The sequence below is a fragment of the Lytechinus variegatus genome, chromosome 3, assembly GCF_018143015.1.
Source record: "Lytechinus variegatus isolate NC3 chromosome 3, Lvar_3.0, whole genome shotgun sequence".
Lineage (NCBI taxonomy): Eukaryota > Metazoa > Echinodermata > Echinoidea > Temnopleuroida > Toxopneustidae > Lytechinus > Lytechinus variegatus.
The window spans coordinates 69,527,201-69,545,925 of record NC_054742.1 but is presented as its reverse complement, the minus strand read 5'-3'; the positions used below and the strand labels follow the sequence as shown (position 1 = coordinate 69,545,925).

Genomic DNA, 18,725 nt, shown 5'->3' with positions numbered 1-18,725 from the left:
AAAATGAAATCTTCTGCCACCTCATCAAGTTGATGGTATTTTGAAGCTTCCTTATACTTAGTCTCATGATGGATATAATGGGTCAAGAAATCTGCCATGTGACATGACTGTTTGTTTGGTAATTACATATAGAAAGCTTACTCTGATTGGTTACAGATCATTGTTGTGAACTGTGCAAGAATGCATGATTTTGATTGACCATTGCTATTTTGTGATTTATTTCAAACTTTTATGTAATGTGTAGGAAATCCCAATAGAAATGGCAATTTCAATTACAAACAGTGCATTAGATGACATTAATATGTAGTGTCAAGCAAATAATTTTTCAGTATTTAAGTTTAATGCTTTGTTTCAGAGTAGTACTCTATTATGATTGACATTTTAATTGTGTTTTGATTGATTGATAGGACTGCATTGATGTGGGCGTGTCAGACGGATCAGATAGGCGTGGTCAGACAGTTACTATCTAACAAGGCTGATATTGATGTCAAGGACAGTAAAGGATGGACGGCCAATGACCATGCTATCATGGGAGGATTTCATGGGTAAGTGGACTTTGATGCAGACAGGGTGGGGGTTTCATGAAGCTGTTAGTAAGTTATGAGCGACTTTACCAACGGCTGGTGATATGCACCAAATTTTCATTAATGATTTAGACCCTGAGAAAGAATCACCCGTCGTTCGTATGTGTTTCTCATAGTTTCTCATAACTTACAAACAGCTTTATGAAATGCGTACCAGAAGCCTGTAAAAAAAAGAGGCTTCGGGACTGATTGTACAATTTAGTTTAAAGGGGAATCCAGCCTTGCTCATAAAATGTTGTGTTGAAAAAGAGAAAAAGGAATAAAACAGAATGGTTAAAGTTTGAAAGAAATCGGACAAGCCGTAGTACCCAAACTCTGGGGCAGTAATCTAAATATAACCCAGGTGGGTGTTTCATAAAGCTGTTCGTAAGATAAGAACAACTTTAAGAACGACTGGTGATCCTTTCTTTTGGTAAATGGTATACACCATAGGCGATGGTTTAGTGCGTAAGAAAGGATCACCAGTCGTTCTTAAAGTCACTCTTAACTTACGAACAGCTTTATGAAACGGCCCCCAGGTAACATATTCTTTACTGTCTCCATGAAGTAAAACTTTGTAGAAAAATACATTTTAGCTATTTATGTATTGGAGTACATGGAAGAGCAGTCCTTGCCTTACATCGCTATGACGTCACATACAGTATGCGGCCAATTTGAAGTCTCCATGGGTATAGTGATTACCAATGTAATCATTTACTAAGCTTTATGTAACATGGTCCAGAATGGTGTTTCATAAAGCATATGAATTCACTCAAGACTGGAATTTATCATGGGGTGCTATAAAATCAGATTCTTATTCATTTTGATCATCATCAGCTATAGCCAAAGTTGAATATTTGTAGCTTTTCTAAACTAGCATCTGAATTCAATTGTTGGTATAAAAAAAACGATCATGGTTAAATAAAAGTTTAGGAACTTAACTTCCATCATGTTGAAACAGAAAATAGAGATATCCAATTTTACAGACCAACAGCTTGTGTAAAGTTGTGCATAACTTTCAATCAGCTTAATGAAACTCATGATTATGCCATTACTATGGAATTAATTTTTTTTAATGAAATAGCGCAGTATTAAAGTAATGATGAAAATTCTGATTTTTTGGTATGTGTAGTTTATATATATAAGTGACTATCGTCATCATCTTGGGGTTGGGGATCGTGATGCTGTGGCTAATGTTTCAGACCATCAGTTAGGCTTCAAGAGTGTCCAAAGTAATAATAATAATTATACTTGGTTATATAGCGCTTAACACTCACTTTGTCAGAAGTCTCTAAGCGCTCTACAGTATATGCAGCATAATTACCCTGGCTTTAGCAGAGCAGCTGTTACGTGCGCTGCGTTTCAAGGAATAAATTCCTGCCAGGTACCCATTTACCTCACCTGGGTTGAGTGCAGCACATTGTGGATCAATTTCTTGCTGAAGGAAATTACGCCATGGTTGGGATTCGAACCCACGACCCTCTGTTTCATAGTCCGGAGACTAATCCACTGGGCCACAACGCTCCAAAGTACTACGCTGGAATGTTTAGTGTCATGCCTTTTTGCCAAAGAATAGTGTTTTTGATAGTCAGCAGACTGGCTCTCAATTAGAAAATATATGCTGATGCTTGGTTGTCAATGTGGAAGACATTGGTGTCCAAGGCACCATTCCATGAAGTTCATCAGCACTGACAAGTTGTCATATTCTGACAATTATCAAAATAGCAGTCGAGACCGGTACTTGTCAGCCAAACAAATCCTTGATGATTTTAATGGAACTTCAGAGATGTCCGCTCGGACACCTCTCTCAAATCACCCCATGTATCGCCATTTGATGTCCAGTAGAGAGATTTCATTCAATTTGCTCCGGCGACAATTGCTCCGATGGAATATCTGCACGTTAAGCCAAACCTAAAACCAAGCCTCCAAAACGGAATATACCGTAATCCTTATCTTTACATTATTTTGGACCAAAAACTCTATTGCAATCCTAGCTTCAACCCTTTGCCCGTTGAGATATTAAGACCGGGATGGTGTGTTTCATAAAGCTGTTCGTAAAGTTACGCACAACTTTAAGAACGACTGGAACATCTTCTTATACATAAGTCAGCTATATAGGGATATATCATATAGCACAAGAAAGGGTCACCAGTCGTGCCTAAAGTCATTCGTAACTTACGAACAGCTTTATGAAACGGGCCCCAGGGTAAGTGTTGCAAGTGTGTCGTGTCACCTCCTGAGATGGGTTGTTTCGACAAATATTCTTGTTTCCTTTTCCCCCCCCAGATGTTCTCATCTGATAGATGAGTATATATCCAGCAGGAGACCGGCATCTGTTCTGAGATCAACTGGAGGAACAGGGGGGATGTTTGGTTCTACGGCAGGGACCGATGCTCTAGGTTTCTCGTTAGGAGGACCGGCCATGGATAATTTTGGTATGTAATATGTAATCTACATGTATACTGTTTATACCAGTAGTCAAATACCACTTGGTCTACTTCCAAGGTATACAAAAACCCTCTACAACTTAACCCGTTTGGTTTAATTGCTATGTAGCTCAGTCACTACTTGGTCCATACCCATTGATCAAAGTGTACCTCACCTAGGCTGAGTGCAGCAAAGTATGGATGACTTTCGCGCTGAAAGATATGTCATAACCACTACACCATCAAGATCCCGTACAAGCTATGAATGGTTTACCTATCCCCCATTATTATCTACATGGGGAAGTTCAAGAAATTATCTGGTTTTAACTTAAGTAGTAACAAGTAAAGAAAATGAATAAAATTGTTTTTGTTGCTGATGTCATAATTACTTGTCATTTGCAATTTATGATTTGAAATTCATCTCTATATGGCTTTGCAACCAGGATGTTTTAATGTTCATGAATTCACTATTATGTGTCATTTTAAGGAATATACCACTCATCCTCTTTGTCAGAGAGGTATTTTTTTATGTTTCATGAAGCACCTGTTTGCATATGAGGTAGGAAAATATTAATGGATTGGAATTTTTACACAATCGTACATCAACTTATGGTAATAGAATAGCATGAATAATTGTATATTTTTTTCTGGTTTTAATTTTTTTCTACAGATGATGAAGATGAAGATATGTCAGAAGGAAGGTTAGTGTCATATTTTTGCATTAGTTTTTTGTTGTAAAATTAAGTACAAGAAGATACTGCAGTTGAATATAAAAAAAAATACACTGAATCTTTCCAATACCCTAGATCAGAAGAAAATACATGTACAAATAGTTTGAACAAGTATGATATTGATTTCATCTTCTGATTATTGTCACAATGTTTTATGATTTCAATTTTCATTTGCTGTAAAATACATTACCCATTTTACTTTGTCTCTAATGTAGATTAATAATGATCTGAAAGAGAGAAGATTCGGTGATGGGATAATTATATTATATTGGATGGCTCAGAATGGAATACCAAAAATATTCCAAGAGTTTGGGAAAATATTCCACGAATCGCAGATGAGTGGAATATTGGCCCAAACGAGTGGAATATGTCTGGTATTTCATGAAATAAAGCCATCCAATATAATTATTATAATCTATCCCATCACCCCCCCCCCCCCGCCCCCCAAAAAGGGAGAAATTAGATTTATAGTCATATCACTTATCATTATGGCATCATCACTTCAAAGGATCAATTTTGGTGGTTGACATTCGACTCTTATATAGTTCATTATGACGTCATCGAGCGTAGTTGTGCTCAATGCTGCGCATCGCATTGCTTTCATTGCTGTACGCCTTGTATATTTCACGCATTCGTGCATGTGCTCTACACTGTTGAATATGCTCTCGTATTCAATAGCAAATTTTGTACAGGATCCTATGGGATATTCGTCAGATTTCTGTCCTTTTTAGGGATACGCTCTAATTCTGCACGGGAAATTGATGCAGACCAAAATACGCGTTTTTAAAGCATCGCTAGAACTCTCTATATAGATAATATTATAAGTTGATTTGAAACTTAACAAGGCTCTTTGCCTTGCTGCCAGGTTGTAACAGCTTTATGAAACATCATTGGCACACTCATCCTAGAATCGTCATTGCCAAAATATTCACGTAAATTGTTGACATTCAAATACCTTTCAACCATGTCATTCGCAGTTGAGTATTCTCAATATTCAAAATTTTATTGATTTATTGATTGTTTTATAATAGGGAATGTCCACCCTGATATCCTGTTAGTTTGAATGAAAGCAGAATGAAATAAGTATGACGAGAATTAAGCAAAGAATAATATATATGAACTTGTGACGTCACATGCGAGCATTCTTGTTTGTAATGGTCCGGTGTAATTTTATTGCACTTGCAGGGAATAATTTCGCTTAACAAATTTGAATAGCATTTTGGGTCATAAGAGAAAAGCTCTCAACTAAGTAATGTATAGTCCTTAAAATATGCTATACAAAGATTTTATGCATAGCAGCCTTTTAAAAAGTGTGGAGCAAATTGCAATGCAATACCAGGAAAAGGATTCCCTGCACTTGTGATATACTGTAATTGTGGATTTACTGAATTTGTATCACATGAAATATGGGGAGCTTCTTAATTTTGACATCACAAAAATGAAATCAAATAAAGATCCATAAATATGTTATTCTATGATGGATTTTCACCTACACTTCATTAATATGCTTCCATTATTTCCATTTATATATAAAAAAAACTTGATATCAAGGTAAACACTTTGTTCAATTTCCGGTTCGTTTTTTTTTTCTGTGATGTATAGATCAGCAGCCGATTCATGGGCTGCTTCAGCGTCTGAAGTTGACGATCCTCCTGTCAAGATCAAGAGCAACAAAGTAAGTTACAATTTTTTTAACCTCAGAAAATAATCTCTTGTGAAGGGTGACATGACATTTGCTCCTGACTTAATATCTCAAGGGGCATAGGGTTAGGGTTAGGATTATAATTTGTTTTGGTTAAGAATAATGTAAAGATAAGGATTATGGTTTGTTTAGTTTTGGAAGATAGATTTTATGTTTGGTTTAATGTGCAGATTTTTCATTGGGTCAATCGTCAATGGAACAAACGTCATGGAACCCTTAGATGCCAGCTGATTCAATGGTTTTACTGTTTATTTTGATGTATATTTATATGACATCTTATTAAAATTGTAGGAAACACAGCAACAATCATGGTTAGCTTTTAAATTCATTTTGATGTTATATACAGTATGTACATATGGGAAAAATATGAATTGAGGAAAAATGCCTTAACATTTACAGTGTTGGGGAAAAGTGGACAAAATGGTCAGCGAGATTGAGAATGCATCCTCACCTTTCACGTTATTAGCATTATTTTAGGGTTGGATGAACTTTTATCAGTAATTTTGGGGCTGTTTGGACATCGTTCTGAGCAGTCAGCGACTTTTGTCTATCTGCCATTTTGGATCTGAGGATACTGCGATATTGTGCTGTTACATCTTTGAATGTAGAGGGCAGCAACACACGGCTGTGTTGCTTCTACGTTAGTTGGTACTTGTTTTGGTAGCTAAATTGTGCTTGTGAATGTTTTTTATACAATCGAGTGCAGTCACGATGTTTGGATTGTAGCGAAGTGAGATCGTGTTTTGTGGCCAGTAAGTATTTGTATTTTGTGGAGATTTGGAGTAATTTCTGTTGCTGTTCTGTGCATTTTGAGGGGAAAAAAATGTTTTCCGTTTGAAAGCCACTTTCTGTTTCAAAAGGCCGTTTCCATGAATTCCGTCCATTTTCCGTGATTGCGGAAAATCACTGTCCCTACATAATAGCGGGTACAGTCGACAGCGAAAGAAAGGTTATCGATATATCGCATTAGTGGCAAAAACTTGTGTTTATCGACAGGACTAGCGATAAAGAGGTTATCGATAACAGCACTAAAGTATGGATTTTTACTGTGTGTAGACAAGGACCCATCAAATAGGAACACTTCATACAAGACTCAAACTATTATACTTTGAAATTGACTGTTGATTGGAGGGAATAATCTATGAAAATAGAAATTATGAACCAAATGGATTACAATTTCGGTCTGTAAATGAAGAAAGATATTTCTCCTTGGAGCAGTAACAAAAGATCCACACAAGCAATGCTCACTCAAGCAAAACATTAAGCACTTGATAATAGTACCTGTTGTTGTCCTCAGATCCTTTGTTGAGTGTTATTCAATGGAGTGTGACAGGGTTGTAAATGCCCATTTAAGCCTTAACTTATTGTGCCATTTAAGTAATGATTGCTGAAAGTAATCTTATTGGTACATATATTGTTCCTATTTCTGTATATCTTCAAAGTTTTATTACAGTTTATTGCCAGTCAATGCCCATTCTTTGTTGTGCATATGTGTGCCTGGGCATCCAGCTCTGTACTTTGTTGATTTGTATTTTTCTTTTGGGCTGTACTTGATACTGGTAAAACTTTTGGTTATGCACTTCAGTAATGGGACCAATACAAGTGAATGCGATTATGCCGAATCTCATTGGATCAAAGAAATTTGTTTGATTTATGGAACATTGACTTATGCAGACCTAACTTTAAATGTTAAATGTATGCAGCATTTGAATTATAAAAATATTTGTGATATGAAGGTAAGTATTCAAATATTTGAAACTACTTATAAAGTAGTAACCAACATGTTTTCAGAGGAGAAAGGAAAAGAGATGCTGAATATTGACAATGATTGTGTGACTGAACTATACAACGGTTTGCTATTTTTTTTCAGGTTGGTAAAATATCATGCTTTCACTTTTGTTCCAGCCTAGCAAACCCATCAAGTTGACCAAGTTCATGAGCCAAGACTCCGACAATGAGTCCATCCACAGCAACGCCTCCGTCCACTCCACCGCCTCCAGGTCCAGGATTCCCCGAGCCAGGTCCAACTCCAAAGAGAGTCTGCGCAGCGCCACCAGCACCCGTTCTGTCCGATCCGACGTCAGTGCTGTGAGCGGCAGCAAGATACCGAGGTTGAAGTCCCCGGAGAAGGAGCGGAGGAAAGGTCCGCCTACTGCTGCGTCCGCATCACCTGGGAAGAAACCGTTAAAGAGGAGAGATGTGGAAGAAGACGAGAATGATGTGACTCCAAGAGGAGATGCCTCGGTTACCCCTACTCCAAGGGAGAGCGTGATCTCAGCAGCAAGGGTAAGATCTTTCACTTTCTTGCTCTCTTTTCATCTTTTTTGATCAGGGATTAATCTGAGTCCAGCCTAGCTGAGGTAAAGGTAGCTGAGTATTTCTTCCATTGAGCCTGAGGTGTTATGATCCTTTTCTTTGATTAAATGGAGAAACTTCAATTCAGTTCTAATTTAGATGTTAAGCTAAAGAATGAAAGGTCACCATTAATCTACGGTTTGATTCAAGTTTTATTGATTTTCTTTGAGATTGAATAATTTTAATTCTGTTTCTGTTTGTGTAACTGAACTCCGTAGGAACTCGGCAGGACAGCATTCTGCTGGTAAACGCCAAGCTGGTATATAACCAATTACCTATGAAACGTTTTACGTCTAGGTTAATCAGTCATAGTGGCTGACGTTATAGACGACAGATATCACTCTCGGGCCTTTTTATCAAAGTGGAGACAGTGGCAGAGCTGGGATTCGAACTCACAACCTTGCGATTATGAGTCCAGTGCTCTAAACACTGGACCACATGAGCGTGTATATTGTATTGTCAGAATGGAATGTCTGACAAAACAAAATTGCTACTCCTGACAATTTATAATTTCCTTAAACCTATTTTTTTACAGACTATAAGTGATTTTGATGATGATGATGACCTGTTTCCTCCTTCAGACAATGACAGACCAAAGGTAATATCATTTTTTATTTTTTTTTTATTTTAAGAGTACTTACTTATATTTTACATTATTTTTGTGGTAAAATTTAATGTGATCACAAAATGCCAATAAGGCTATTTGAATTTCTTTGCTTTTAGCAAATATAACAAAAGAAAGAAAGGAAATAATAAGAAACTGTTTGTTTGAATATCATGGACAATAGAATTTTGTTTCAAAGTTTTAAATCGACCAGTGACAAACAATATGTTTCAAAGTGTGTAGTCATGATTTCAGAGTTTGTGAAACATCATTTGCATTCACACTGTTGCATGTACAAAATATATTTTTATTATGTATGAATATAATGAGAATTATTGTTAATATTAATTTTGACATACAAGGATGTTAAATCATACATGAGTAATGTGTGTGTTAGTTGATGTCGCAACTTTTCTTTATCTCTTATTCTATACAGGTAATTTTATCTTAATGAAAAGTTATATGTCTTGTACTATGTATTGTCAAATTTTTATGATTCGTTGTAGGCTTGGGCGGTTCTAGTCTTGGCGAGAGTCGACTCCGATTCTTGCCCCAGGCGTCGGTTCCAGAGAGAGTCGACTCCCAGCGCCGATAATGAGCTTTGAGACAGTAATGCCTCAATTATGCCCCTACACTAGATACCTTTATCTCGGTGTACGCTTGTTTCGGTTCTTCTCCCAACTCCCTGGTCCTTTCCCCAGTCATCACAAGATCCAACTCACTGCATTGCAAACATAAACCACAGTTACCACACACACAAAAATTCTCTCCCCATCATCACAAGATCAACTCACTACAAAGATAACACACACAGCACATGTTTCACCGTGGTTTGACCTTCGCATTGTTTCTTTGAAGTGATTGTTTACGATTTTAGTGTTGTGATGATAGATTGATTGTGGTGCTTGAACGATATCTGACTAATCTGAGTTGATTAATGGGAGGTTGAACCTCCATGATTTAATCCAAGTTTGAATGTTTGATACTTGGTTGTGATGTGAGCTTTGCGTGTTTACTATTTAGTGTTTTAGCCCATTATTTGTCAAATTAATCTAGAAAAATCTGTATTCGTGTCTGAAGACAGTGTCAAAGAAAAAGAAAGTTCTTAATTTGTACAGTTCTGAGGTAATTTATTTTATCATACAGACATACAATAACCTGCAAATGTTATGAAGTTGAACAAATATCCTTCGTACATACATTTTTGACACATTTTAAAAAAGACTAAAAAATTATTCATACAAATGATATATGTCATGAAGGTCATTGAATTGTTAAGCGTTCGTATCAGTTACAGAGATTCGTAACAAATTAAAAGGGCCTACCAGAACCAAATTTGGCAATTTCCAAAGTACATCATCCATCAAGGAGGCCTTGCAAAGCCTCTAATTGAAATGAACTTATCCACGTCTTTGCAAATTTTACCTGACCTAATTTCTCCACACAGTGAGAGAGGCCATGTGGCAGCCAAACCAAAACAGAATGAAAAGGGCGGCAATCTCGTACCCCCCCCCCACCGCAAGAATATCAGATTTCCAAACATGTGCTTCTCCAGATTGTGCAATACACGACAGAGACAAAGAAAGTATGTAAACAAATTGCCGAGGGTTGATGTCCCTGAATTGAGGGACTAGTCTACGTTCTCAGTCACTTAAGAAAATGGCGAACTGGCCAAAGGTGAAATTCATCATTGAAAAAAAATGAATGTTTGGATTAAAATAGCTAAGATTAAATGAAATATGACTGAAAAATATCCATAGTTGAATCTCTACTTTTATTACTGACAGAATAACATAATTTTTTTTATTAACTTCTCGCCAATATTCCAATAAGGCAAGACTCTCATTTAAGACTAGCAAGCAAAAAATGAAAGAAAAAAAAATCAAAGCGTGATGAATTTTTTTAAAGGGATAAACTGACTCTTGTTTATACCTGATGTTTTCTTGTACAACAAGCGAATATCTTTTACAACTCCTTAAAACCATTTTCATCTCAATTTCAACTCCAATATATACCATGATTGAGAGAAAAGTCATTTTATATCATACAACTTGAAAGTTTGCATACAAAATTGTGTTATCATTTATCAGCGTTCAAAAGAACGTCGACAATGAAATAAATCGGAAATAAGTACAGGTATATCCACTGTTCATTCTAACGGTAAATTCGTTTTGATAGTTTAGTACATTAAGTATATTTACTGAGTTTATACATGACGATTCTTTTTAGCTTGGGGAAAAGAAAATGTTGATCCTTGTTCAGAGAGAGAGAGAGAGAGAGAGAGATACTATAATAAACATCAAACTGCTGGATGCACTAATAAGTGGATAAGTTTACATGTGAGGTTACAATTTTTAACAAAGCAAATCAGGGCCATTGCGTGCATGAGTAAGAGACTAAAATTCACATGATAATCCCAAAGCCATATTATAATTGCTAGCTTATATGAAATGCTGTTTGCTTGCAGTTATCATATTTTAGTCTTATTTTGGTGTATTGTCATGGAGAAATGTGAGCATACCAACATTTTCGGGCGTAAGCAATGATCGTTTGGCTGTGACAATGTTCCCTGCAACACTGAACAATCGTTCAGATGGAACACTTGTTGCGGGAGTACACAGGTATTTTCGCGCCATGGCAGCCAAAGTAGGGAATTTCCCTTCTTCCAACTTCCACCAAGAGAGAGGATCGCCAGACATCCTTACTTTTGGCTCGCGGAGATAACGATTTATCTCATCTCGTGCCTCACTCTCGGGGGAAGTTCGAGGAAGATTTTCCTCTTCGTCAAGTTCGCCAATCGTTTGACTTATGAGGTATGCCAAACTCTTCTGCTTTTTTGTTTTTGGCTGCCCTTCTGATTCGCCATCGATGTCAATATCGGATGCTGGTTCATGCATCCTGCGTTCGGCTGAAATGTTTTCGGTTAGTTCTCGTGCTACAACATCACAAACTCTGGCTCGCTTTTCCTCTTGAAAAAAGAGGAGTCGTTTGAAGCGCCCATCTAAAAAAGCGGAAATCGACAGAAAATCTTGAATATCTTGTTCAACATAGTATTGGGCTAGCTTCTCTGACATTTGCCGCTTCACTGCTACTATATCAGGTAGATCATTACCATCAACTTCAAATATATGCTCCAACATGCATATTGTTGGGATAATGTTAGATATAGTTACTTGGGATTCACTTGAGAGGGACTCAGTGATCTCTTTTAGAGGTTGAAGCAGTTCAACTAATTGTTCTGCGATGGACACTTCCCGATCTGATAAATCAAGCTCCTTCCTCTTTGTTTCGATCAATAGATTTGATATCGGTTGCTGTTGCTCTAGAATTCGCCTCAGCATGTCATGAGTTGACCCCCACCTGGTTTCTACGTCCTGTATTAGCTTGTGCTCGGGAACATTCAGGTTTTTTTGATGTGATGCTAAACAATATTTAGCTTTCGCCGAGCGATGAACAAATTCTACAAGTTTTGAGCATCTGGCAAGTGTTGTCTGTATTCCACGACATTTTAACCCAGCCTTCACTACTAGGTTTAGGGTGTGCCCAAAACATGGGATATTAGGGAGGGACAACCCTTCACGAACAGCCTTCGTGATATTAGTGGCATTGTCCGTGACAACGGCACTGACTTTGTTTTCAAGAGCCCACTGTGCAATAATAGCTCTCAAAACTTCAGCAATATGTTCATTGTCATGCGGCGGGGGGAGTTCTCTGTTTTCAAGGGTAAAACTTCCCATCTTCCAATCATCATCAATGAAGTGAACCGTGACGCCAATGTATTGATCAGAAGCACGGCTCGTCCACATATCCGTTGTTATGGCAACTGAAGTTGCTCGTTCGAGGCGGGGTAGGACAGTTTGCTCTCTGACGATGTCATACATTCTGGGAATGACGGTTGTGGAGAAAGTTTTCCTTGATGGTAAACTGTAGCGTGGATCGAAAACTTTAATCATATCCCGAAAGCCTTTCTCTTCCACAATGTAAATTGGTCTCATTCCCGTTACGATGAATTTAGCAACGGCCGACGTCAATTCCTTCTGTCGTACGGAACCGCTTGTATAAGGGGTCACTGATTGGAAATGTGTCTGTGATTAGAACAGAAATAAAAAGAAATGTCTTAGAAAATATTTTTGACAAGAATTCCATTCAATTTAAGAAAATTATAATTACCGATCAATAATACTTGTTCATATAAATATATTGGTGATTTCAAACGTTTTATTTCTAGGGGTCACTTTAAAAATGCAACGCCTTTTAATGATTGCAAACTATAACATTTTTTAATATTTAAAAATGCATTGAACTTACCATCAAAGAAGGTTGTGTAAGGTTCGTTCGGCCAGTTTCACTCGACTTGGTAATGGGTTGTTCCGCTGTCGTTGATGGATCTTGAACTTGACTTTTTGGCGTAGATGCGCCCTGAGTTAAAGTTCTAGCATCCCTCGGATGAAAGGATTTCAAATGTTTGTGCATCGAACTTGTGCTTGACCCGTACGATAGCTTCTTTGAGCACAAAACGCAACGAACATGTTTGTTAGAGAGTATCTCTTTTGGTTTCTCTGGATTTTCTTCAAATCCAAAGAAGTTCCAAATTAAGCTGGACGCACCCGGTTTTTTCAGGAGTTTTTTCTCGGCAAACAAGTTATCCATAATGATACTGATTACTAGTAGTGTTTAAGGAGTACAAAAACGCTAGACTGAAACAAAGTTTGAGATGGGGCTGCATTTATAAGTTTCACGAACGAATTTATCTGGTGAAAAATAAAATAACTAAATAAAGCGGGTGTCTGGACTGACTAGAGCAAAACAACTCTTCATTGTTTGATAACGCATCATTCTCTTGGAAATATCAATAACCAAGGGAAGATGGAGCTTAAAATTCTAAGGAATTTTTTTCATGAGACAATGACCAACAGTGTATTTTATCAGAATCCTTAATGAACAACTGACAGGAGGGAATGACCACAAAAGCGAAATTATTTGCTAAACACCCCCTCCACTGGGCCCGGCCACTGGGGTTATCTCCTCCAAACTACTTCATTTGTCCTCCCCACAAAAAAAAGATTTATTGACACTCTCGAATGACATTTTCCAGATGAGAAATATTCAGGAAAGGAAAAAATACAGTAGAACCTTCGAAGCCCACAATACCTTTGCTGTTCAAACAAACTGTAAAATACGTAGTTTTATGTGTACGTTTCAATCATTAATAAAATTATAAAGGATGGTTAATAAACATGATATTCACTCAAAGCGATATGCAAATAAAGATATATCTCATAGTATTATAAAGAATGCTTGTTTATCAATGAATTTAAATTCAAAGGGGAGACAATAAACGAGGAGACTTAATGTCCTGAAGATTATCATTGATTTCGAAACATGGGGTAAATGATTCATATAAAATAAGGAAAACGAAAAATAAACTTATTTTGAACAGAAATATACAATTATTTATAAACAAACAACTTCATTAAAATTATAATGAAATTCGTAGTGAATTACAACTTCTAAAACGAGAAATTAACAAGAATAATAGGGGAAAAACGTTTGGAAGAAAAGAAGGAATGAGGAGAGAGAAGCTTTGGGGGAAGGATCGGCATGGGGCTGGAGAGTACATAAATGGGAGGGGGGGAGCAATCATCTATTCAGTCACCCAAGATCTTACACCTTCATAACTTCTCACACAATCCACACACAAATCCCAATACACTAACTTTCAAGATACAATCACAAGTGTCGCTCAACACAACGCACGTGGTCTCTACTGGCATTTTACAGTCACATACACAGAAATACACAGTACACACAATGCATCCCCATACCACACGCAGTCATGCACACTGAGCCTAATGCACACGGTATACTGCAGGCTAAGCAGAGAAACGTTCTGCTCGAAGTATGTGACTCTTCGGCTCCAAATTCCACATTTATTTTATCTCAGTGCTTGGATTCGGCGCTGGGAGTCGACGCTGGGGCCGATTTTCGTCCATGAATGAGAGAGCATGGCAAAGACTCGAGTCCCTTTATCTCAGAACCGCCGCCGCTTGGTACTCGAGTCTCCAGAGATCAGGGTCGACTCCCCGACTCTGGCATTGAGAATCGGGTAGACTCGATTACCCGGCGCTGGCTCCCAAGCCTAATTGGTAGATTTATGTATAATATAATTGATGGATATCCAAATGTGTACTTGTTACTAAAATATATGAATTAATTTTTTTCTTTTTATAGCTGAGTCTTGGTGGGAAGAACAAACCAAATGGTATGTAGTTAAAGTTTATTAATTATTTTATACTTCTTTGAATTTTACACAACATTGAGGGTGATATTTATAAGAAGCAGTGCCCTTTGTGAAAGAATATTTTCCTATGAACCTACGTGAAATACTGGAATATATTTATCACCCTTATTTTTTTACATTCTTGATCTATTGTGATGTATGACAGATTATGTGCAAAATGATGTGAATGATGGAATTTAATTGTGCCTTAGTATTGCTTCCCCTAGTGATATATATGTTAAATGATACCTGTATGTTCTTGAACAACAAAAGACTGAACAGTCTTAGCCATGTGGAAATGCATGAAATGACCATGTGTGGTTAATAATAATAATAAAATAATAATGAGACTTGTAAAGCGCCAAATCCACTCTGGAGAGTGCTCAAGGCGCATAAAGAGCTAAGAGTTAAATAGCAAAGTTTTTATAAGATTTTTGAAAGTTTCGACAGAGGTACATTTTGTTATGTCTTCAGGAAGTTTTGCAAATTCAAGTCGAAGTATTTTTGTGAAATTGAGAATATTGCTTGTTTAGTTTCAGCAATGCTGAACAAGCTCGGCATGAGCGACCTTGAAGATGATGACGACGACGAGGAGGAAGACGATTCTTGGCTGACGGATACAAAGAAAGATAAACAAGCCACAGTCAAGAGAGGGGTAGGGGTAATTGTACATTTCACTTCTCCCTCCCCCCCCATGATCAATGTAATGTTATTAAGGAGAAGTATTGGACCCCTTCCCCTTCCCTCCCCCCCTCCCCTTTGTTCCCTATTTGTGTTATTTCCGTTTTCTTTACTTCATGAAGGTCGTTGTATTTAAGACTAAAGTGTAGGCATGGGTTAATATTGTTTTAAGAACCAGGGACCCTTTTTCACAAAACTCATAATTATTGAGGTTGTCATGGGAAATGTATATATTTTTTTAAATGGAGTAGACCTAATAAGTTTAGCCCAAATGGTATTGTCTTGGAAGTGACCAACTGCTTGGCTGACGATATGGTGAAGTGTTGGTAAAGGAGTCAAGTGTAACTAAGGAGTAGTTTTTTATTAATATTTTCTTCATGCATTTGAGCTCAGTTCAATGAGTGATAATCTCATCATGACTCAAGGTTTTGAATCTTTTAAAGCAGTATACTAAAATGAATGTCTTGTATTAATTGTGTGCTTATTTAATTTTATTTTTTTGGCAGCCTGTTACACCAGATATAGTAGCTGACAAACCCCTTGATGATGAAAATGGTAAGTATATTAGAACAGTAAACTTGTATACTTTTCTTTTTGATAACTTTCTGTTCATTAAGTATACTCCTTGCAAACTAGTCATATTCTTGACATAAATTTTTCAAGCAAAATAGATGCCAAATCGTTCATTTGATTAACATACTTAACACCATTGGAGCTTGGCCTTTATTTCTCCTGTACTTGACCAATGAATTTTCATCTGAAAGTTTAAAGGTAAATGCCAGTTGTGGTAACGATATCAAAATGAGTTTGAACAGAATCCAATGAAATGACCACCAAAGTGTCTGTTTGTATAAATAAAACATATGTGACAAAGGATTCTGGAAGAAATTGTGTAATTGCTGAGAAATCAGCACAGGATTCGGGTCAAGCTTCTGGCCGACATTCAAAGCAATAATAATACACTGTCCCACATGCGCTTATCTGTGTTGGTGATCTTCTGTGTAAACATTTTTTAGCATAGATTTCAAGATTTCACAAAGTTCAGTTTATGTAACTGTACCAGATCTAGATCCTCGATGATATACTGACAATCAAGCCTGGTTTTACAGACTTTCTCATGAAATTAGTGTTTACTGCAACTACTGGCATTTCTCTTTATATAATTATAATTTCTTATTATTCTGTGATTCATATTTATGTGTTTCCTCTTTATTTTTATGCCTTTTTTCTCTCTTCAGAGTCTGATTGGGATTCAGATGTAAGTATTGCATTTTAGTCTCTTTTTTTAAGTATTCTGTTTTCTCTTTTATTCTTATATGTATGATAATAACAATTATAATAATAATACCTGTATTGATGAAGCACTTTTTGCCTGAGAATACAAAGCGCTACTATTATTACACCAGCTCTAGCTACACTGTTAATATAGGCGCTCAAGCACTCCAAGTATTTCTTGATACCATGTACTCATTCACCTCACCTGGGCTGAGTGCAGTACGAGGGTAAATTTATTTCTGAAGGAAAAAAACACCATAGCTGGGAATTGAACCTCCATCCTTGCATTGAGAGATGAGAGTCATAACCCCTAGACCACAAAATATTTGTAATGAAGAACTGCTTCAAAAATTCTAGTAATGTATTTCTGAAAAAAGAAATCCGTGAGTGTTTCACTTAGATTTTAACGTCTAGATAAAAGTCACACTTGAAATCTCAATTTGATGTGTAGCTCATGGTTAGGGGATGAATGCTAATCTCATTTTGAATATTATATCTATGTATGCTTAGTTATCACCTTGCAATAAACATGCTTTGGGACTTTTTGTGGTCATTATAACATTTCATTTGGTAATCTTGTCTTGAATTCTCATTCATCATAATTCCTGTAATCTGTTGTGTTTGTAGGACAACTTGCTACCTTCTGAGGGATCCAATACAAATGGTAAGACAACTATTAATATATGATGAATGAGAAATTAAAATCTGTAGCCTAAATGATGAATTGCTCAAAGTATCTTGTCTTTATAATCAAGCATAAAATGAGATTATACAAGGCTTTTGGAGTTTTCCTGTTGTTCGTCATTGTTATGGTTTGGCACTTGCCTAAAGATAAGAATTTGTATGAGAGACATCATAAACAAAAGTAAGAGAAATGATTTTCTTATCTAGGCCAATCAGCTGCAAGAATATCAGTAGCCTTTATCAGTTGTTAATGAATATCACTGACATTTTTGTTTCATGAAATGCTCCCCTAATCTTGGGATCAAATTAGAATCTTAATCATTTTAATTCTCATCAGGTGATGTTTAAATTCACTCTATGTAGTTCTTGTTAACAAACATCTGAATGCAAGTTTTACCATAGATCTTATGCATTGACATCCTTGCTCCGCCATCTTTAGAGGCTGAAACCACTGCCTTGCATGCGTTGTTGATCCGGACCTGGCACATCTCTGACAACACTGTATGCGCATATTCCTATATCCTCTGGGGGAGGGCGCTATGAGATCATGACATCATATGCATAGTAGATCTTTGATTAAGGCATATAGGAAATTAACTCAGGCCTATTTTTAAATAGTAATGATTGGGTTAGATAATTTAGTATAAGAACGGTGCCACAGACATGTAACACAAACATGAAAACACAATGCTGATTGGTTTCTGGTTATTGTTTTTTAACAAAAGGTTAATACAACAGTGATTTTGATTGGACATTGTCATGTGATGCGAGTTTTACATTAAGTGTGCACAAGTTACAAAGAGTTTTCTAAGATACCACCCAAGATAAGTTCAGAATGTTAATTAGCAGGCAAATCCAAGGCATACAGTTTTCATACTTACGTATATGCCGCCAGTTGCCATTAAAATAGTCCTGTCTGACTCTATGCCCCTTCTGTAGCTCCAGCAAAGCAGACTGGTGCTGAACCCATTCCGGCAAAGAGGAGTAGTACACAGGATGTAGGAAAGAGGAGAGAAGAGAAGGTACCAGTCCAAGCGAGCCCTTATCAGAGTGGAGATCAATGGGATACAGAGGAGGAGGAGGAAGAAGAAGAGGAGGAAAGTGAGTGGGAGAAAGACAGCAAGGTAAGAACACATTTACCATCAAAACATATTAAGTAAAGTTTAGAATGTATGAAACTCTTTAGAATTACATGCAAAGGTTGATGTGAAGAGGAGGGGAAGAGGAGGAGGGAGGGAGGGGAGAGGAAGGGAGGACAAGGAGGAGAAATGAGGAGGCAGGAGACAAGAGAGGGAGAGAAGGAGATGATGTTACAAATCTTCTATGAAAATTAGACACCAGGCTGCAATAACATATCCGATGGGAAAGTTAGCCCTTTGACATGTTTGAACTTGAGGTTACTTGATATAATATGTAGGTTATCT

The 18,725-nt window shown here is 37.0% G+C and overlaps 2 protein-coding genes across 3 annotated transcripts in view; one reads left to right on the top strand and one right to left on the bottom strand.

Moving 5' to 3' along the window:
• Positions 1-18,725, top strand: part of LOC121411799 (ankyrin repeat domain-containing protein 26-like) — a 77,675-nt gene that overhangs the window by 7,195 nt on the left and 51,755 nt on the right. For both annotated transcript variants that reach the window (XM_041604656.1, XM_041604657.1), the window contains exons 5-16: positions 408-545; positions 2,850-2,998; positions 3,660-3,690; positions 5,323-5,395; positions 7,328-7,708; positions 8,313-8,375; positions 14,613-14,643; positions 15,195-15,316; positions 15,849-15,897; positions 16,581-16,600; positions 17,245-17,281; positions 18,241-18,425. In XM_041604656.1, coding sequence (XP_041460590.1) covers positions 408-545; positions 2,850-2,998; positions 3,660-3,690; positions 5,323-5,395; positions 7,328-7,708; positions 8,313-8,375; positions 14,613-14,643; positions 15,195-15,316; positions 15,849-15,897; positions 16,581-16,600; positions 17,245-17,281; positions 18,241-18,425 — 1,279 coding nt within the window. The remainder of the gene's footprint in view (positions 1-407; positions 546-2,849; positions 2,999-3,659; positions 3,691-5,322; positions 5,396-7,327; positions 7,709-8,312; positions 8,376-14,612; positions 14,644-15,194; positions 15,317-15,848; positions 15,898-16,580; positions 16,601-17,244; positions 17,282-18,240; positions 18,426-18,725) is intronic.
• LOC121411801 (E3 SUMO-protein ligase ZBED1-like) lies at positions 10,270-12,904 on the bottom strand. Its single transcript, XM_041604664.1, has one exon. The coding sequence runs from the start codon at positions 12,374-12,376 to the stop codon at positions 10,865-10,867; it is 1,512 nt and encodes a 503-aa protein (XP_041460598.1). The 5' UTR covers positions 12,377-12,904; the 3' UTR covers positions 10,270-10,864.